This window comes from Gracilinanus agilis, chromosome 2, assembly GCF_016433145.1.
Source record: "Gracilinanus agilis isolate LMUSP501 chromosome 2, AgileGrace, whole genome shotgun sequence".
NCBI classification, from domain to species: domain Eukaryota; kingdom Metazoa; phylum Chordata; class Mammalia; order Didelphimorphia; family Didelphidae; genus Gracilinanus; species Gracilinanus agilis.
In genome coordinates, this window is record NC_058131.1 from 700,912,906 (window position 1) to 700,935,210 (window position 22,305).

A 22,305-nucleotide genomic window follows, 5' to 3' on the forward strand; every position below is an offset into this window, starting at 1 on the left:
TCTTATCTGTATGTCTGTCTTTCTATTTATCTATCTGTCTGTTCATCGATCTATCTCTCATCTATCTCTTGATATATATATATATATTTTAAACCTTTAATTTCTGTGTATTGGCTCCTAAGTGGAAGTGTGGTAAGGGTGGGCAATGGGGGTCAAGTGACTTGCCCAGGGTCACCCAGCTGGGTAGTGTCTGAGGCTGGATTTGAACCCAGGACCTCCCATCTCTAGGCCTGACTCTCAATCCACTGAGCTACCCAGCTTCCCCCTCTTGATATATTTTAAAATGTAAATTTTATTGATCTTTTGTTTTTTATATAACCTCTATTTCCCAATGCATCCTTCTTCTACTTTCTGGAGACCAAATCCCTAAATGATGAATAAAAAAAAGTTCTATGAAATAAATCAATATGCAGCGCAGAACAGGATTTATTAAATAGTAAAGTCTGATTTTTTTTGTTGCTAATTTTAGCTAATTTTCTCTATGTTAATGGCATGCTAATTTTCTATAAAGAAGGAACATTTGATCTTTGGAGTTATTACATGTGATATTCGTTTGCTGACCATCAGAACTAAGATCAGTCAAGAGGGGAGCACTTATTGAGCACCTACTATGTTCTCTGCTCTGTACTAAGTCCTAGAGAGAAAAAGACCCCAAATAGTGCCTCTTCCCAAGGAGCTTTCATGCTAATGAATAACAGGCAGGAAGCGACTTATATTATGTAAACCAGCTCATCTGATCTGTGTCCATCCCTTGTCAATAACTCATATTCTTATATTTGGATACCTCTATGAATTTGCATTTTTTAATGAATGTGAATAGCTCCTGTAACAACATAGGTAACAGCCTCTTCCTATTGAACCTGGATAATGTTTGCGAATCTTCCTCTAAATTTGACATGGGAGGTTTACCCAGCATGCTGGGAGCTTTCCTCTAAGTCTCTTGATATGGATATCGGTGGAGCACACGGGTTGTCCATCAATGACTTCTCGCTCTTGCTATTTGTATAATTAGCCCATTTTTTACAGGTTATGTATCTTCGGTGACCCCCTTTAGCCTGTTTCTCTTCACAGTCCTTTATATCCCGCTTATGCCCTCCGAGCCTAACTCCATTCTCGGTTGGATGCCTCAGGACCCAAGCTTATATAAGACACTTTTTTTTAGTATAAGCCTTAGCTTTGCTTAACTCCCCCACATAGAGAGGTTATCAGTTATTTTTTCTCTAAGGCTCAGAATTTGGAATATTTTATCTTTCAGTTTTGTCCTCGCTATTAGGAGATAACTTTTTAAGTGCCTCCTGGCTATTGGTGAGGGAATTTCCTCCTTTCCTCAGGTTTATTTTTGAATCTTACCGAGTGCCCTTAATCCTTCTACTTTTGACAGAGAATCCGGACACAATTTTCTTCTCTGATTTCAATTCAATGGTGGCCTTACCAAGGTGAAAACACTAATTTTTTGCTTGGCAAGGTAAAGCCCCAGGTAGTTTGGAAGCGTTACTATTTTCACCTGACTGGTGGGCAAATAATTTTAACTTTTATACAGTGTAGGAAATTATGGCCCAAGCGAGGGTAAAAGCCCAACAATAAAAAGGATATGATTCTGAGTTCTCAGCACTGGTGTTCCAAAGGGGTTTCATATTATACTCTTTAGGGCTGAGATACTTCTTAGGCTGAGGTCTTTTCACACAAACCCAGAAGCAGAGAATTGGGAAGGGAATTTCTGTGTCTAATAAAGAGTTTTCCTCTGTAGCCTTTTCAACAAATGGTCTCCTGAGTCTCTCTGAAGACTTCTGGGAAAGGGACCCCACTGCCTTTTTAGATGACCTATCCTACTTAGGATGCCTCTAGTTATTATGAAACATTTCCTTATAATTAATCTGAAATCTCCCTCTCTGGATGTTCATTCTATCCCATCAGTTTTTCCCTTTGGGGTCGAGTGAAACAAATCCAGTCCCATTTCCACATGAGGGATGGTGGGAGAAATTACAAAGGTGATTGTACCATACTTGATGGAAAATTCTCTCTATAATATGCTTAACAGCTAAGACCTCCATGAAGGTAGAACCCACTGTTCTCTAGTCAGTGTGTTGACTTAAGACAGCTCGAATCATAAAGAAGTTCTTCTTGATATCAAACATAAAACTTGTTGTTGAGTCATTCCAGTTGTGTCTGCTTCTTCATGATCCCATTTGGAATTCTCTTGGCAAAGATATGGAAGGGTTGGCCATTTTCTTCTCTAGCTCATTTTACAGATGAGGAAACTGAGGTCAACAAGGTTAAGTAACTTGCCAGGGTTGCACAGTTAGTTTCTGAGGCTAAATTTGAACTCAGGAAGATGAGTCTGCCTGATTACTGGGTTGGCACTTTATTCACTTTGTCATCTACCTGCCCCCAGTATAACTCCTCTCTCTGTAATATTCCCCTATTGCTTCTGGTCCTAGTCTCTGGGGCCAAACAATAGCAACAACACAACAATAGCAAAGATGATAATGATGATAATGAGGACAGCTCATATTTACATAGCATTTTAAGGTTTTCAAAGTGTTTATTATACACAATATCTCATTTGGTCTTTACAACTATGGGTGATTGGTGCTATTATTAGACCCATTTTACAGATAAGGAAAGGTGACTTGCTCAGGGTCATATAATTAGTAATGTCTAAGCAAAAATCAAACATAGGTCTTCTTCTTTCCAAGACCAGGGCTCCATTCAACCTGTCTTCCATAAGATAGTCATTCATATAGTTGAATTTAACTATTATGCACCTCCTCAGTCTTGTCTTCTCTAATTTAAGTATTCATAGTTCTATCCACTAAAATGATATGGCATGGCCTTAAAATTCAATGTTATATCTGATTATTATGTGTCATATTATATGACTGGAGGATTTTCAAGGATTTGACGATCATATTTCATTATTCCCATGATCCAGGAATACCAGAAATACCTCAAATCTGGAATATTCTTTGAAATCTAAAGGGATTTAACAGATTGAACTTTCCTCATTTTTTGTAAATAAGATAGAGATTATATTTTTATTTTCTTAATGCCAAAGAATATGAAAATAAAATGTTTATTATTTGAAGGAGATATAATCTTTTTCTACTATAGTGAAATTTTTTTTGTGGGGGACCAAATGCCAGATGTCAACCCTATAAATGTTGGTACCATGAGAGTTCTTTTGGCATTACATTTTATGAAGGAACTTTCATGTGCTTGACTTAAAGAAGGACACTTTTCTGTAATAGATTGAATTTTCCATGCAGAGGATTTACCCTATTTTGTAAACAAGATGGTTTTCATTGAAGTCTTTCATGTCCAATATAGCCAATAATCCCAAGTGCCTATAGTAGTTTTATTGGATGTTAAAGAAAAGCAGAGAGTGGTATTGAGTAGGGTAAAGGGTAGGAGGTAAGCCTTTCTTCACAGCTAGAAGGTGGGAAATGAGATGTTGGGGCAAAAGGAAGGAGGAGTTGGATATTTTTGGAAATGTCTTGAGAGGAGATATCCTGAGAGCATATTTTCCTAGCTCAAGAGATATCTGTAGCTGAGACAATGAGAGATTTCCTTTGGAAAGTGTTGGAAGAAATAGGCGTGTGAATGCCCACTCAGCTTGAGAAAGAAGTTTTTTTTTTCTTTTGAAAAATATTTGAGTATAAATGCATTTAAGTGTTAGAATATAATTTCATTAATGATTATAACTCAACTGTAATACTGAAGAAACTTTGGAATTAAAACTTTATCCAAATTTAAGAAAAAAAAGCATAAGAGGAGAATCAACTTATATATTGAAGATAGTGATGATTCACTGACATGAAGACACAACAAAACCTACATCTCGATTAAAGATTTATTTTAAATTAATGTCTGATTTCACAATAGTATGCATATATGAACTATAATAAGAATTACAAGAATGGTGCAAAATAGTTTCATAACCTTTATAAGGATGTAAGTCTTGCAAATGTGCCATTTTAAAAATCAAGATATCAAGAAATTAAAGAATTTAAAGAGGTCATATGTCATTGGTTTTAATTATTTCAGAAATATAAATAAATGAAAATAGAACTAGGGAGTGGTCTCAAGTGTGATCCTAAATTCAAGACTTCCCAAACTCAAGATGTTGGTGATCGGATCTTCGAGAGGAAGCAAAGGATTTCCTGGTTCAGGTTGTTATTTGGAGAAAGAAGAGAACTTCCCACTTAGTTTCTGACCATTATATATTACCTCACAATTATTCTCACTCACCCCTATAAAGCTTGTTCTTGTAACAAAGAAAAAAGTAAAAACAATACAGTAATCACATCTGGTCACATATATGATACTTCATGCCTACAGGCTCACATGATTCAGTGAAAGGAAGGAGTTGTATTTCTTTACCTAATTTCTGGAGCCAATATTGGTCATTATAATTATGGAATACTCAATTTTAGGTTGCTGTTATTTTCACTTAAAAGTTTTATTTGTTGTCACTTCCTGTTTTTGCCTCAGTTCATACAAGTCTTCCCTTATTTCTCTGAACTCCGCATTTCCTTCATTTCTTATGTCACAGTGATATTCCATTATTTTCCAGTGCTACAGGATATAAAGTCATTCCCCAATCTATGGGGACCCCCTTTGTTTCTAGTTCTCTGCTAATCTGGTCAGTGATGACATGAATATTTGGATTAAAAAAAAAAGCCATGTTTTTCTTTTTCTGACTGATTTTTTTGGGGTCTGTTTTGCAGGTGAAGCTCTGAGGGTATCAGCTGAAACATTTACAGATGATCCTTGTTTTCTGCCTAAGAGGGAGGCTGTGGTTCAGGCTGCCCGTGCCTTGTTGGCAGCTGTCACCAGGCTACTTATCTTGGCTGACATGATTGATGTCATGTACCTCTTGCAACATGTGTCTGCTGTAAGTAGAATCTGGATTAGGACAAGATTGCTTTGAACTTCTTGGAGTGGCATAGGAAGGCGTTCTCTTCTCTACAGAACTAGGCTACTCCATGGGAAACCTGACGGTGCCCTCTTAGCTGATGTGGCACTCTTAGTTTGCAAATGCCATTGGTTGCTGACTATGAACATTCAATTCAAACTAACAGGCAATTTATTTTTAAAATAACATTTTATTTCCCCCATTACATGTTTTTAGAATTATAATTAATATATAATATCTCCAGATATTATATTCAACAGGATTTATTAATAATAATTTGAAGAAAAAGAAAATAAACAGCTAGAGTAAAAAAACCTGATTTCCCAGCCACACACGTGGAAAAAGAGAGAGTGAGAGGAGTTACAGAACTATATAAACAATAACATAAAAACTCACATAAACAAAAGGGAAAAGGAATTTGGGGATGAGGAAAGAATTCTGGGAGATGGAGTCCAAGGGTTCAAAATTTTTTTCTAACTATTACATTGTAAAAACAAATTTTGAACATTAATTTTTGGGCACTTTATTAAATTTCTGGGGTAGAAAGAAAAAGATGAAAACATTCTTACTCTCAAGGAGGTTACATTTTCCTGGGAAGAAGTAAATGACATGACATACAATATAGGCATGCAACATGTATACCAGTAAGTGATAAAAAAGATAGAAGTATATTCAAGGTGGTACAAAGGAATTACAAGGAGGAATTGCTAGTGACTGAGATGATGGCTAAAGTAGAAAAGGCCTTATTTAAATGGCAATATCTGAATAATGTTTTTTAGGAAGCTAAGGATTTTCCAAGACAGAAGTGAAGAAGTGCATTCTAGGCATGAAGAGGGGATTGTTCAAAAGCCTGGAGGTGGTAGATGTAATATCATGAATGGAGAGATTGTTTAGATAGGAGTCAAAGAGCCAACAGTAAACTAGAAAAGGTCCATGACCGGTTGATTAACAGTTGCTGAGAGAAGGTTCTACATTGTGCATGCATTTGTATGTGTTAACAATTTCCTCCTTTAATACCTCATCCTAGCATCAAGGTGGCCCATTTTTCTCCACAGTGCTAGTAGGACATGAACCTTATCAGGATCTCCAAAGCTTCAAAGTCCCTGAGGAAGGGTCAGATGGATTATTGAATTGGACAGGCTTATGCCAGTCAGATGGATTATTATGTGGACTTTTATGAGTCACCTGAGAACCAACCCAGTTTAGTTTGGAGAAACTTGCGACCAGGTTGGCCGTGGGATAATGATTTTTTCCATCACAATGACAACTCTCAAATAATATCTACTAAGCTGTAGAAGGGGCTGGTTCAACTTTGGTGGGGAATCTTGCCACACTGGTGAAATCACAGTTCCATGAAGTGTAATTAAACCCTATATGGATAATTTCCTTAAGACTGTAACAGATGGCTTGCATCCCCTTCCCTTCATTCTCTCCTCCAAACCACTCCTACACCTCAAACTTTAACAAGTGATTTTGGAAAGAGGACCTCAAGACAAGTTTAAGGAGATTTTCTAGCTTTTGAAAGTTCTACTAGTATTAAATTCTCTAAAACAATTCATCTAAGAAAATTATAAATATAAATTATTTTCATTTTTAGTTTTGCTATCTGTCCCCATAATTTAACTCTGTCCTTAAGTACTTGAATGCTCTGCCATCTGGTGAATATATATTAAGTACTGATATTATTTCATGTTCTCTGGTGCCTTTAAGCAAGCTGTAGTTTCCATTGATTTATCTTAACCCCATCTATTTTAATTATTGTCTCCTTTAAAATTATGATTTGTTTTCTATGCTTTTTTTATTGACCTGAAGCACAACACATTCTGCCTTTATTTTAACTCTGTGTAAATAGTTACGTTTCATGTATTTTTTTGTAAACGACAGATTGTTAGGAGTCTCCTGATCAATTCTATTATCCTCTTCTGTTTTACTGGTGAATTTGTCCCATTTATGTTCACAGTTAGGGAAAAGAATTGGACCTATGATTTTAATATTATAGGGAATTCTTAGAGAAACTCCCTTTATTAAAGCAACTAATGCCTTCTCTGTGCTTTTAGCATTTTAGAACTTCCTGGCATACTGAGAGGCTAAATCACTTGGCCAAGGTCATGCAGCCAGTAAATGTTATAGCTTGGACTTGAATGTAGGTCATGTTGGCGTCATCACTAGCTCTCTAGCTATTATTTGGCCTCTCAGAACTATGTACATGGTTATGATTGTAATTGTGTTTTGCTATACATTTTCTACTCTTAAATTTTTTCCTAATTTGCTCCATGCTTTTCTCTATATAAAGAAGGTGATAAAAGAGAAGGAATGTAGACAAAACTAAAGATTTGTAATTAATTAACAATCTACTTCTACTCCACTATCTATCTTTTTTTCACCTCACCCTGACTCAAAGGTAAATTCTTATACTCAATCTTTAAAAAAAAATCTCCTTTTATGACCAGTCATTTGATGAAGTTTGTTTTACTTGTGATTGCTCCTGTGACTATTATTGCTGATATTTAGTCATTTTTAGTCATACCTGACTATAATCCCTTTTTTGAGGTTTTCTTAGCAAAAATGCAGGAATAGTTTTGCCATTTCCTTTTCCAGATTGTTTTTACAGATGAGGAAACTGAGGCAAACAGGCTTAAGTGACTGCTTAGGGTCACAAAGTTAGTAAGTGTTTGAGGGCAGATTTGAATTTGGGTCTTCCTGACTCCAGGCTCTACACTTCATCCACTGTGCCCCTCTGTGACTCTACCCTCCCTCTTAAACTTCCTGTTTTCCTTTTTTCAATCTATTTTCCCATTAAGTTACATGAATCACTACACTAAACTTTGTATGTGTTTGTGTGTTTGACCTTTTATGGTTTAGATAAGAGTGAGGCTCATCTGAAGCCTGTTCTGATTATCCCTCCCTCCATGTTTGCACATTCTTCTCTGTGCAAAATAACAAGCTCCTCCATGACCTTCTTAATTTGTTCCTTAACTTTTTTATTTTCTTCCTCTTTTTTCTTTATTCTTAAGACCAAAAAAAATTTAAAAATCCTTCCTAATCCTTTTCTTTATTTCATTTAATTTCTTCCAATTTTTTTATTTTTAAAAACTATTTTATTTTCCCAATTATATGCAATAACAATTTTCAACATACATTTTCCAAAATTAAAGGTCCAAATTGCTTCCCTCATCCTTGCCCCTCCCCATTCCCACCCTTGGAAATGGGTTATACATATGTTATCATGCAAAACTTACTTCCATATTGGTCATTGTTGTAAGAGAATACTCATATAAAACCTAAACGTCAAACAAAACCATAAATAAACTAGTATGAAAAATAGTATTCTTTGATCTGCATTCTGACTCCAATTCTGACTCTCTGGAGGCGAATAGTATTCTTTTTCCTAAGTCTTTTGGAATTCTCATGGATCGTTGCATTGCTGAGAGAAGCTAAGTTTTTCACAGTTGATTGTCATACAATATGACTGTTACTGTGTACAGTGTTCTCCTGGGTTCTGTTTATTTTGCTTTGCATCAGTTCATTTAGGCCTTTCCAGCTTTTTCTGAAACCATCCTACTCATCATTTCTTAGAGTACCAGAATATTCCATCAGCTTCATAAACCACAATTTGTTCAGCCATTCCCCAATTGATGGACATCGCCTCAGTTTCCAATTCTTTGCCACCACAAAAAAGAGTAGCTATAAATATTTTTATAGAAGTAGGTCCTTTCTTCTTTTTTTATGATCTCTTTGGTATACAGTCCTAGTAATGATATTACTAGATCAAAGGCTTTACACAATTTTATAGCTTTTTGGGCATAGTTCCAAATTGCCCTCCAGGATGGTTGGATTAGTTCAGAACTCCACCAATAATGTATTAGTGTCCCAATTTTTCGAGTCTTCTGTGACTCTTGAAGACATGAAGATTTTGAAAGGACATTTGTCTCTTCTCCCCTTAATAGAGAGCAGTCACTTCATTGTTGGTTAATACCTTCTGATTGCTCAAATGTATTTACCTGTCTAGGTTTCTCTTTGACTACTTTGTTTGCACTTCAAAATTTCTGTTCAGCTTTGGTATTTTTTTTTATCATATTTGGATGTAGACTGTTCCATTAAAGATCTATTTTTGCTACTTTAAGATTATACTAGGTAGAATACAAGTTATTTTATTCTTAGTTGTAAATTTTTACCTTTTGACTTTTAGAAAATTGGATTCTAATCATTGCTACTAGGTCTTACATTATCTCGATTGTAGTGCTTTAATTTGGATTATTTTTTTCATCTGCTTGAAGTATTTTTTCTTTGACTTGGAAATTTTATATTTTGGCTATGGCAATCCTAGCAATTTTCATTTTGAGGTTTCAGGAAGTAACAGGTATATTCTCCTTATTTTTACTTTGCTTTGTGGTTCTAAGAAATTTGGATACTTTTCATTTATGATTTCTTGATAGTTTCAGAGACTCCAAGAATTCTTATATTATTTCTTCTTGAATTCTTTTCCAAGTGAGTTACTATGATGGAAATTAAGATATCAAAATGGAATAACAAGTGAAATAAAGGCTTCAGAGGAAAGAATTAGAAGGAGAAATAAGTAGGTTAGGCCACAATCTACAAAACTTTGCTCAAGTAGTGGGCCACCTAAAAACTAGAATGGACCAACGAGAATTCATTAATTCTATGATACAACAAGAAATATTAAAATAAAATCAGAGAACTAAGAAATATAAATTCTTTACATTATTTTGGAATCTTGATTTTAATTTTTTTGTGGTTAATCCTTTTTTTCCTCTGAGGAATTGGTGTGGATTTAGTCTTTTCTAGGTTTTACTTCTTAGTTATTTCTTTGTAGTGTTAGGTATCTTATTCTGTTTAAATCTCTTCTTGAATATTAATTCATGTTTTGGACCTTTGTATCAGAGCTAGGCATCACTTTAGAATAGAGTGATCTGGCTCTGCTTAATTCTAGCCTCAATTTCTTGGGAATGGTTTGTTCCTGTTTGTTCCTGACCTCAATCATCTGAGTTCCTGCTTACTAGCTTCTATATCCTTTTTTTTTTGGCACTCAGTGTGTTAGAAGACGTCAGTGCCCCTTGCTTGAGTTCTCTGGTCTTCTCTTCCCCGGGACATCTTGAGTCGGGGCATTGCTATGATCCTCTGCCCCATCTCAGGCATCCCTGGTCAGGTCATTGCTTCAGGTTTCTCTCCCATTCACCTGAGCTCATGTTAGCTTCCCTAATGGTACCTTTCTTCCAATGCCCATTTTTTTTTTGTCTTTTTGTGCACTACTAGATTACATGAAGGCTCTTACTCTTGTTTCTCTTTGGAATCTTGATTTTAATTTGATCTGATTTGATTTGATGTCCTTCTTAGATCATTGTTGGGAGATGTGTGGCAGAATTGGGCTTTTTATGTTCTTTCATGTCACTGGCATAAACAGAAGTCTACGGTTCTTTTATTTAAAAACATTTTACTTTAAAAAATAATTCTTTTTCTTTAATTTCTCTTTAAAAAAACCTTTACCTTTTGTCTTAGTATCAATTCTAAGATAGAAGAGTGGCAAGGACTAGGCAACCAGGGTGAATTGACTTACCCAGGGTCACAAAATTAGTCATCATTTTTCAATAATCCTCTGCTTCCATAGAACTTTCCTTATAGCCAAGAAATGCTGTTAAACAAAACAAATTAATGAACTATGTCTGCAGGTATTTACCACACTCAGCACATATCCAGTTTTCTACCAAAAGAAAGAACTACAGGCCATCACACATGGTCAATGGGTCAGTTTATTTTGCTTAATAGTACTTTAAATAGTGCTTTAAATTTATCTATTCTAAGCTGTGGACATGTCTTTTTCTTGTTCTTTTTGTCTTAATAATAATACTAATAGAAATGAAATCAATTATATATTATAATAGACATGATAGATTATAAAATATTACTATAATTATAAGTAATAATAAATTAAATTAATACATTAAAATAATAAATAACATTTTTATTGTTGTTTTTAGCATTTTGGGGGCAAGTCTTAGTTTATTCTAAGCTTTAGCCTTCCCCATACTATGCTTAAGTTCATGCTCTTAGCTTGCTCTTGCATTGTATTTTGTGCCCCTCTTTCCACACTGGAAAGGAATTTTGTTATGGTGAACTGAGAGCTAGCTTTGGAGCTAGGAAGATCTGAATTCAAGTCCTGCCTGTAGCATATACTAGCAGTGTGACTCTAGGAAAATGACTTTATCTCTTAATTCTCTAGGCAATTCTCTAAGACTATACATTGCAGAGGAGGCATTGGAAAAGAGAATTTCTTCTCCTTGCAGTTACTGATATCAGTGAATTCGCAGAACTCTACCTTTGATTTATTTAAAAAATAATCTCTGCAATAATAATAATAGCTAGCATGTATATATATATATATATCATGTTTCCAAATTGCCCTATAGATATGACCTTATTTGATCCTCATAGCTACTCTGTGAGGTAGGTACCATTATTACCCCCATTTTATAGATGAGAGAACTGAGACAAAATAAGATTGACTGATTTGTCCAAGAACACAGAGCTAGTAAGTGAGGCTGAATTTAATCTTGCCTTCCAAACTCCAAGTCCCAAGCTCTATGCACAATGGCGCCATCCAGCGGTCTTCAAAATGGAGCTCACAGTTTCCTTTCAGTCTTGTACCCCTTGCTTCCTTAAAGAGATTATCTATAAATGTAAAGGCATTTTATAGAACCTCCTGTTTTTCTTCAGAGATGTTCCCTTTTACAGTCTATGCCATGGGAACGTTCTGTCCAATAAATATTTATTAGGAAACCTTTATTAGAGTGTGAGACCCTATGCTAGGTGCTCTCTTTCCTTTGTTTTAAACTATGCTTTAGTAAAGACGGGTCACCAAACATTTATGAATTGCTGAGAGCAGAGGACTGCTCTATTTTTGGGGGAGAGATGGAAACCGTTATATATTTTCCATTACTGTATGGGGACATTTGTATATACAAAAAAAGATGGAATGCATACATGCATAGATGCCTTTCTCAATATTTCCTTCTTTTATGAAATTAGAAGTGAAACGGTCACTTCTTTCTTCCAAGATTCTAGTCATTTTTACCTCCCCAAATGGGTAGTATCATTATATCTCTAAGGGATTCTTGACATCATCTTGTCACAGAGGCAAAATATTTTGAAGATGCGTCACTTCAGCTATCCAGAGCTCTTCTAGACTCTTCTTTCTGCACAGAGAAAAGCATCTTGGGAATTCTTGATTGGCCTTCCTGATGGTTCCATCTCTTTAGGGAAGGTAGAAGAATGGGGGAAGACAATGCCAACAAGGAAAAGTTAGTTGGAAGCAACTTAGAATAATGGAAAGGACATTTTGAGTCAGAAGACCCGAGTTAGAATCTTAGCTCTCTAACTTACCAGCTTGGGGGTCATGTAGAAGAAGCTATCTCTTAAATTATCAGTTTCCTCATCTGTCTTGGGACATGCCCTCTTAGGCTAAACAGTGTTTCCATGATTCTATTCCTTTTTTCTTCTTTTAAAGAAATTTATACCCTTACCTTCCATCTTAGAATCACTACTGTGCACTGTTTTCAAGATAAAAGAGTGAGAAGGGCTAGGCAATGGGGGTTAAGTGACTTGCCCAGGGTCACACAGCTAGGAAGTGTCTGTGGCCAGATTTGAACTCAGGTAGATGAGTTTTCCTGACTCCAGCTCTAGCATTCTATCTACTGCACTACCTAGCTGCTGTACAAGTATACATAAACATAGTTACTTACATTTCACATAGGAGAAAAATATGATTTAGCTGAAATAACTCACCCAAGGTCAAATAGCTAATCATCTGGGATTAGAACCCAGGTCCGATGGTTACAAGTCCAGTGTTTTTTGCCCTGAGCCACTTTGGCTTGGTTTCAGTGATACCTATGATGCTATTATTATTATTTACATCTCAGTTATAAAGTTTCAAGTTTACTTTTGTTTACTACCTCTATTCAGTGGATAGTTATATAGATGCCCAAGGACATAAGTATTTTTCACGATCTCTTTCATTGTTTTTTTTTTTCTTCTGAGAAATTACTGGGTTCCTCTTTTACTGAGTGTTCTTTCTATGTTTTGCCTGTTGTCCTCAAGAGTGTCTGGCTTTACAGTTTTAGCTGGATATTTTTCTTCTTCTCCCTTAAGTATCCATTTATAGCACTCTTTATCAGGCTAGCAAGTCTCTTGCTTAGCAAGTTTTTCCCCGTATTCTCAAGATTAACATCATCCTTTACCCATCATTCTGGTATAGGAGGCCATAGTCCAGAAAACCAAACTGTTCTGTGATGCCACCCACATGACTATTTCCATCCTATATTCAATCCAACCCAACTCAACCCAACAGGAATTTATTACTCACTTACAACATGGAAGACACTGTGCTAGGTTCTTGTGATGAAAAGATAGATATGATGACACTTCTGCTCCCAAAGAATTTGAGTCTCAGTTTCCTAATCTGTAGAATGGAGATAATTATAATGCTTCTATCCAGTGCACTCTGTTGTTATGAGGAAGATTAGATTAGTTAGTAATTAAGAATTAAGGTGTACCTAGCAGGAAGGAGCTGGAGCTGGGAATTCCAGGATGGAATGAAGGAGCATTCATGCTCCTCACAACACTGTCCAGGAAGAAGTGCAGTTCCAAGAAGCTAAAATGATTTGAATTCCTGGCATTTAAGGCCCACAAATCCAATGCCATGCTACCTTTTCTCATCTCATCATCTTCCAAATACTCTTTGACTTTGCCAAACTGAAGTAGATTCTGACTCTGAACATACCCATAACTGATGCTCTTCCTTATTCCAATCCCTTATCAAATATTTCCCTCTCGGACCTCACAAACCATTTTTTATGCATGGAATTTAGGTGGCTCAGTGGATAGAGAGCCAGACCTAGAGAGGAGAGGTCCTGGGCTCATATCTGGCCTCAGACACTTCTTAGCTACGTGAATCTGTGCAAATCACTTAATACCAATTGCCCAGCCCTTACCACTCTTCTGCCTTGAAAGCAACACAGTATTGATTCTAAGACGGAAAGTAAGGGTTTAAAAAACTAGACATTCTATGTTCACCTCTCTAACTCACCATGAAATGTTGTACCTAAACAGTTATCTGGGTTGGTGTCTAATCCCTTTACTTGACCAAGAGCTCCATGAAGCAGGGCCTGGGAATAAAAGGAACTTATCAGATGTTTATCATTGCTTTCAGGACAACTCATTTCCTGAGGATGTCCCTATAGCTTTGAACAATACTTAGCAGCCAGAGTCTGATCATTAGAATGGTTAGATTTCCCTTGCTTTTCTTATCCTTATTGAATTAAGGCATCTCTGCTGAGATTATCAACTGCATAGAATTCCTGTTGAGTGCTGGGTTGGCTTTGTGTCTCTTTCCAAGGACATAAGCTAAGACCACCAACTGGTTTTAACATGGGCCTCTCAACAGTCATCAATGTAATAACAACTTCTAGTCCTTAGTGGCCAGTGTTGTATTAAAAGATGGTTACGTTTAGGAATGCCTGATTCTGTGCTTCAAAAGAGGAAATTATTCCTTTAGGAAGTCCAAGATTGTATTAAGTTGAAACTGATCCAATTTAGGCGTTAGAGGAGGAAACAGGAGAATAGTCTTTTCTCTGGACACAAGGAAGGATCTACAATAAATCTGTTATTGCATTGGCTCCAACATTCTTGCCATTTTGAATGAAGTTTAAAAAATGGCATTTTTTTTACTGTACTTTGTTATCATTCCAACTGGCTTAGTCCAAATTGCCGATTAATCAATGCAAATATATTCAGTACCCGTTCTGTATCACAAATAGTGCTAAGCACTGTGCCTGCAAATAGAGAAGTGAGGCAGGTCCTGTCCTGGAGGAGCTTATCTTTGATTAATGGCTAATAATTATCTCTTATGGATGTTGGTGGTTCAGACTGCCATTATAAAACTTAGAATCATAGAATCTCAGGGTTGGATGGAATCTCGGAACCAAGCAGTATTTCTAGCACAGGGTCAAAAGCCCCTCTACACTGGAGACCACAGATTACCTTCTAGTTTTTGTATGGAGACCTTCTTTGGAGTGGATGCTACCACACCTTTAGGCAGCCCATTCTCTTTTTTAATAGATTATGAAATTTGTCCTTATATTAAACTTCAATTTACCTCTGTACAACTTCCACCCATCACTCCTTGCTTTGCTCTCTGGGATCAAACAGAACATTTCTGATGCCTTTTCCACATTGTAAGATTTGAATTTAGTGGTTTGACTTAAAATATGTGAAATAACATGGTTGGCCAGAGTTATTATATCTCAAGTCAGAAGTTTATTTACAAAAATAGAGTGGGAAACAATACGGTAGAGAAATGTGAAAGAGGTTAGAGAAAATACCTGTTACTAGTCCTCAGTCAGGAGGGCCCATAGTGAATAACTATGAGGCTCCCTCCAAGATGGAAGCTAGTCTCTTAGGAAACTAGGAAAGGAGTCAGTCCTTTTCACTCACCCAACTAGGTAATCCAGGAGTCAGAATTCAAGGTCGATGCCTCGATCCAAGCTGTAGTCTAAGCCTCAGTCTCTAGTGAAGTTCCCGCAAAGACTATCTCTAGGAGACTCTTCAGTAGTCACCTTCACCAGACTCCTTCCTCAGGGATTTTCATGGCTTTTCCGGTGGTTTCCTATCTCTGCCCCTTTTCACTGGGGCCAATCACAGCTTCCAAATTGTCTGAGTTCTCAACTTTGGAACCACACCTTTATGAGTGTATGAACTCTTAAATTTCTGGCTTGTTCTCACCTAGCACAAAGTAAAGTGTGAACTCACTAAGTGGTTTGAGCTCCTCCACCTAGTTCAAGCTTGTGTTGATTCAATCAAAAGGTAGAATAAAGGAGAGTTAATCCTGTCCTCACAATCTAGTGAGGTACTAATTGGGGTACATAAGTTATTGTCAAAGTTTTAACTTCAACTTGGGCAAAGAGAACAAAGGATTCTGTTTTCCCAAGTGTGAACTCAAAGAGAACCAAGAATTCCCTTTCAGAGGGGGCAGCTGGGTAGCTCAGTGGATTGAGAGTCAGGCCTAGAGACAGGAGGTCCTGGGTTAAAATCTGGCCTCAGACACTTCCTGGCTGTGTGACCCTGGGAAAGTCACTTGATCCCCATTGCCCACCCTTACCACTCTTCCACCAAGGAGCCAATACACAGAAGTTAAGGGTTTAAAGGAAAAAAAAGAATTCCTTTTCACAACACGACAGTGTTTTATATACTTGAGAATAGCTATTTTGTCCCCCACGCCCCATCCTGAGTCTTCTGAATGCTAATTCAGCTGATTCTTGGATAGCATGAACTTCACTGTCTTGGTTTCTCTTTTTTGGATGCTTTCTAGTTTATTAATTTCCTTCCTGGGATTTAAAATTATGGACCTTAGAGATCATCTAGTTTAATACTTCATTTTCTAGGGGAGGGAACTAAGGTATGGAGAGACAATGTAACATAAAAAAACCTCTTTCCATCATAAAATTAATACTGTGTATTGGTTCCAAGGCAGAAGAGCGGTAAGGGTTAGGCAATGGGGGTTAAGTGACTTGCCCAGGGTCACACAGCTGGGAAGTGTCTGAGGCCAGATTTGAATGCAGGACCTCCCATGTCTAGGTCTGACTCTCATTCCACTGAGAGACACCTAGCTGCTGCTACAATGTAATTTCCATAAATCACTGAGGTAGTAATGACAGAACCAGAATTAGAATCCAGGTTTTTGATTCCAAATTTAGTGCCTTTTCCCTCATTCCAAGTTTTTTTTTTTTAACTTAGAAAACTCTGGACTCTGTTCTTTTCATTTTGAAGAAAATCAGTGAGTCTGATCATTTTATTGAACTTTATTTTCCAACTTTTTTCCACTTCATGTGCAATATTCAAGGTAGTTTAAACAAAATAAAAGGAAATGTTAATCCTGTGTGTTTTGGTTGAGCTCTCTTCATCAAAAGATCAGGGGAAAGACCAGCATCACCATGGGGAGTTGGTGCACTATTTATCAACTTCTTCTTCTGAGTGTGTTTTTAACACTTAATTTGAAAATTGGTATTCAGAGTTCACAGGCTTTACAACGGCTCTCCAAATGAATGATGTTTATTTTCCTTTCACAGAAAATCATTCATTACCATATTGGCAGCCGAGTCTTTGTGAGATGGGTCCCTGTTGATAAGTGGGGTTCTGCAGGTGGTATTTTTTTCCCTTTCGGGGCTTTATTTTCAGGAGAGAGGAAATCGTTCTAAAATCCTTTGTTATTGGGTGCATTGCTCGGGTAATCTGGAAACCCTCTGCTTTTCAGACTATCTCCATTCTAAAGATTCTCCTTCCCTGCCTGTCACCCCTCTCCTCTCCTCTCCTCTCCTCTCCTTCAGAGCCTTCCAAATCTGGAATCTTACTTGCAAGGAACTAGCAGCTTCCCAATTTATTGGCACCTCCGTGCCTGTGGTGTCATTGGTAAAAAACTCATCAGTTGCACCTGAGTTTGACCTTCTCCTTGCCTATAAGACAGACTTTCTTTTGTTTCACCAAATTGCTTTGTTATGTGGGGAATCTGGTGGCTACTTTCTTTGTGACCCTTGACAAGTCATTAACCTCAGACTTGATTTCCTCATCTCTAAAATGGGCATAATAGGACCACCTACCTCATGGAGCTATTGTGAGGACTAAATGAGAGCATATGTAAGAGTGCTTCGAAAGCTTTAATGTTTTATATAAATCAGAGCTATTATTAGCATCTTTTAAAATAAAACCCTTACCCTCCATCTTAGAATCAATACTGTGTATTGGTTCCAAGGTAGAAGAGTGGTAAGGGCTTGGCATTGGGGGTGAAGTGACTTGTCCAGGGTCACACAGCTGGGAAGTGTCTGAGGCCAGATTTGAATGCAGGACCTCCCATCTCTAGGTCTGGCTCTCAATCTACTGTGCCACCCAGCTGCCCCCTGGCATCTTTTCTTTGTAAGTGATTAGCATCCCTCTTGCTGGAGATATGAAAGTAGTCAAATCTTTGCTGCTCTGAGGGTAATGTGGAAAGAGCTCTAAGTAAGGAGGCAAAAGCCTTGGGCTCCAGCATCAGATTTGCTGCTAACTGGCTATATGATGTTTGGGCCAATTATTTTACAAAATGTGGACTCTAGCTTCCTCATATTTGAAATGGTGATACTATCTGCCTCAATGTATCTTTTTACAGATGGGGGGATACTGAATGAAATACTGAATTGGAAATCAAGAAGACCTGAATTCAAATCCTACTTCAAATATGTGAAAGTTGTATGATCCCTGATGAATTCACTTAACCATGGAGGTTTCAGTTCCTTATTTATAAAACTAACAGGTTATACTCCCTGGCCTCTAAGAACCCTTTCAATTCCAAGTCTATGATCCTATAAACAAATATGAGGATAGCTAGATGGCGTAGTAGATAGGGTTCCAGGTTTGGAGTCAGAAGACCCATCTTCCTGAGTTCAAATCTGGCCTCAGACACTTACTAGCTGTGTGATTCTGAACAAGTCACTTTACTCTGCTTGCCTCAGTTTCCTTACCTATAAAATGAGCTAGAACAGGAAATGGCAAACCACTCCAGTATCTTTGCCAAGAAAACCTCAGGTGGGGTTGGACACAAAGAGCTGGACACGACTGAAATGCCCGAACAACACGGACAAATATAATTATATTTTTTCATATTCAAGAGTTCTAAATAAGTAATAAAAATTGTAATAATAATAACAATGTTAATAATAATAATAGTTATAATAATAGCCCCAGACATTACATTAAATAATGCCTTAATGTTAGAAAGTACTTTATAAATATTATCTTATTTATAGACATCTCATGTCTTTCTATCCCCCGCATACTTTGTGCAGAAGAGCTAATCAAGAAAAGTTTGGTGAATGAATAAATGAGCATGTTGTTGAATCCTTTTCTATATATTATCCTTAAATATCTCAAGCACCTTTACAATGCTTTAGATATAAATGAGGAGAATATTTGGTCAAGAAGTATTTATCTTTTATCTATCTATCTATCTATCTATCTATCTATCTATCTATCTATCTATCTATCTATCTATCTATCTATCTATCTATCTTTATTTGTTTATTTGTTTATTTTTAAACCCTTACCTTCCCTGTTGGAGTCAATACTTAGAAGAGTGGTAAGGGTAGGCAATGGGGGTCAAGTGACTTGCCCAGGGTCACACAGCTGGGAAGTGTTTGAAGCCAGATTTGAACCTAGGACCTCCTGTCTCTAGGCTTGGCTCTCAATCCACTGAGCTACCCAGCTGCCCCCAAGAAGCATTTATTAAATGCCTACTATATACCAGGTACTGCACTAAACACTAAGACCACTACCACCAATAGCAAGTTGAATGCTTCTTTACTATAATCAGCAAACTAAGTGGTGAGGTGGAGGACTATGGTTGCAGAATGTCACATAGACTATCAAACTTGGTTGATGAGTTGGTTAGTTTTGATAAAAATGCTTCCCACTCCCCATTTTTTATTCTTGTTATAGGAAATGACTCTCTGGGTAAAGGAAGAGAGAGAGAAGATATATTTGTGAAAGAAGCTGTTATAAAACCCAAAGATATCAATAAAAATCTAAAAGAAAATCTGTTTGCTGGGCCACTTTCACTTCACTTTCTTCCATGCTTGGGTCATTCTTGCAATTCCTCTAATGGCTTCCTTATAGCAGAATGCACTTGGAATTGTGTTTCCATTTTCTGCCTCAGCAGAAACCATTTTCTTAATGAAAGACATTATCTGCCAGTGAGTTCTTTTGGAAAGCAGGTTTTGAAAGTTAGTGGCGCTAGTTCACAAAAACCAACACAAGTTATTTTACACCATAATCCTTTGTGAACAGTGTAGTGAGCATTGGATTTAAGTTGTATGTATTTGGTTCTCTACTCTTCCACTTTTCTGACCACTGGTACAATCTCCTTTGTTGGATTTGGAATCAAGAAGATATGGTTTCAAATCTTACCTCTAATATTTATTCATGGTGTGACCATGGACAAATTGTTGAACCTCTTTGCATCTCAGTTTCTTCATCTATAAAATGGGCATGATAAGATCCATAGCACTACCTCTGAGGATTATTGATACTTAAATGAAATAATGTGGGTAAACTATTTTTTTAAGTCTTTAAAGCACTATCTAAATGACCCATTGATAATATCTTTACTTAGTTCCTGCCCTTTACACATGGCTACTTCCCTAAGGAAGACTGCTCTAGGTTTTCTTCTCTTTTTATTCTCTAGGATCATATTATCACAGATTAGAGTTGGAAGGGACATTGAAGACCACCTAGTCCAAGCCCCTCAATTTATAGATGCCCAAAGTCATACAAGTATTAGGTGTGATAGGTGGGATTTGAACCCAGTTTTTCTGATTACAATCCAGTGGTCTTAACACCATACCAACCTTCACTCTCTTTCTTGGTGACTTCCTAATCTATTACAAGTTCCTTGATTATTTTTAACTTGATAGATCCACCCTGAATCCATCTCCTGAACTACATCTCTCCTAATCTCTAGTGGATTGTGGAATTTTGCTATTAGCATAAAAAAGTTTAGCATTGCTCTTCTCATCTTATTTTATTGCTCCCCTAGTCTTCAGAATCTTTGGAGAGGCAGAGTAGCAGATTGCAAAGAGTCCTTGGTTCAGAAATAGAAGATTCAGATATTTCTGGAGCAAAGATTGTGTTCACTGACCCACGGACCTTTGCTTGTAAGCTTCTTGGTGGACAGCATTTCTTCCCCAGTCTTCCTTTCAAATCTTACTGCTTCTGTCTATTGCTCCTTGTCCTCTTTCTCATTTTACTATTGTAGCCCACATATATTTCATGAGCTCACTGTATGTGTAGTCTGAAGAGAACATTAACCTTGGTTTTCTTTTAAAATGCATTGTCAGAAAAAGAGGAAAAATATATGGGAATGAGGAATAATGCTGGGCTAAACCAACCATTTGCTGGTGAAGGCTTCTCTGCAGAGCAGCATTTCAGATTTAGAATGAGAGCTGAGAGAAAGTAGTCCAATATCATCTCCATTACTTTATTTGGTGAAATGCTCATGTTATTATCTTTTTCATAACAATATTTGGTGGAAACTGGTCTGGCATGTTAAGAATGTACTCAACTCAGCAGACTAGTCCTGGTAGAATGTAATCTCCTTGAGGACAGGCACTGCTTCACATTTGTCTTTGCACATCCAGTGCTTCAATGTAGCAAGCACTCGATATAGGACCATCTGTGAGTGAACTTCAAGCTGGAAAGGACTCCAGAGATTATCTAGCCCAACCTTTTTATTTTCTATATGGGGAAACTGAGGTGCAAGGAAGTTCAGTGACTTTACAAATTAGTTGTGTCAGAGAAAGAATTTGAATCCAGTTCTTCTGACTCGGGAGCCAATAGTCTTTGTTGAATTGGGAACTTCTGTAGTTTAGTGTCATGAAGTCTATGGAACCCTTCTCAGGACAAAGTTGGTAAATACATAAAGTAAAGTATATAGGAGTACAAAGGAAACACATTACAGGAAAATAAAAATTCAGGATGTCCCCAAATTCTTAGTGCAGTTTTGAGCTTCAGTAGTTTAAATAGGGGGCTACCCAAATTTTTAATTAAGTTATTAAAGCTTAAAGTTGTATGAACACTTTTGGAACACCCTATATTTTAAAAAAAACGTTCCAAGACTCCAAGTTAAGTATACCTACTTCAAGAAGACAGCTTTGGAGCTAACATGTTGAATTGAGTATATATTTTTTTGAAAAACAAAACATCCAAACCAAATTGAATTTAAGGGTGAAATCCTCAATATTGTTCTTCAGTTGTTTTTAGTTGTGCCTGACTCTTCATGGCCCCATTTGGAGTTTTTTGGGGCAACGATACTGGAGTCGTTTGCCATTTTCTTCTATGGTACATTACAGATGAGTGACTTGCCCAAGGTAACACAACTTGTAAATATCCAAGGCCAGATACAAACTCAGGAAGAGGAGTTTTCCTGATTCCAAGTCCAGTGCTCTATCCTCTGTGCCACCTCGCTGCCCTGGTTTCAAATACAACCTCTTCTGTCTCTTCTTTTTATATGGAAATGTTCTGGTTAGTTAGTATTTTTCAAGGTCAGAACAATAGGAGCAACAACAATGCCACCTCACTCTATATCTTGGGTTGTACAAGGAATGACCATAATGGAATGAAATCTTGATTGTCATTTTGGAGAATGTTTGCTGGAGGGCAGCGACACTAAGCAGCTTAAGGCATTGTTTTGAGGGCTCCTGTCTCTTTGATGGTGAACTTTTCTATCCTTCTAAAACGGTGATGGGCAACCTTTTGAGTTTGGTGTGTGAAAATTCACCAAAAACCGAGCATAACTC

At 37.0% G+C, this 22,305-nt stretch overlaps 1 protein-coding gene across 1 annotated transcript in view; it reads left to right on the forward strand.

The window, feature by feature from the left end:
- Nucleotides 1-22,305, forward strand: part of CTNNA3 (catenin alpha 3) — a 2,010,564-nt gene that overhangs the window by 82,268 nt on the left and 1,905,991 nt on the right. Inside the window, exon 3 of the mRNA XM_044660319.1 lies at nucleotides 4,728-4,894. Within this exon, the coding sequence (XP_044516254.1) occupies nucleotides 4,728-4,894 (167 nt within the window). The remainder of the gene's footprint in view (nucleotides 1-4,727; nucleotides 4,895-22,305) is intronic.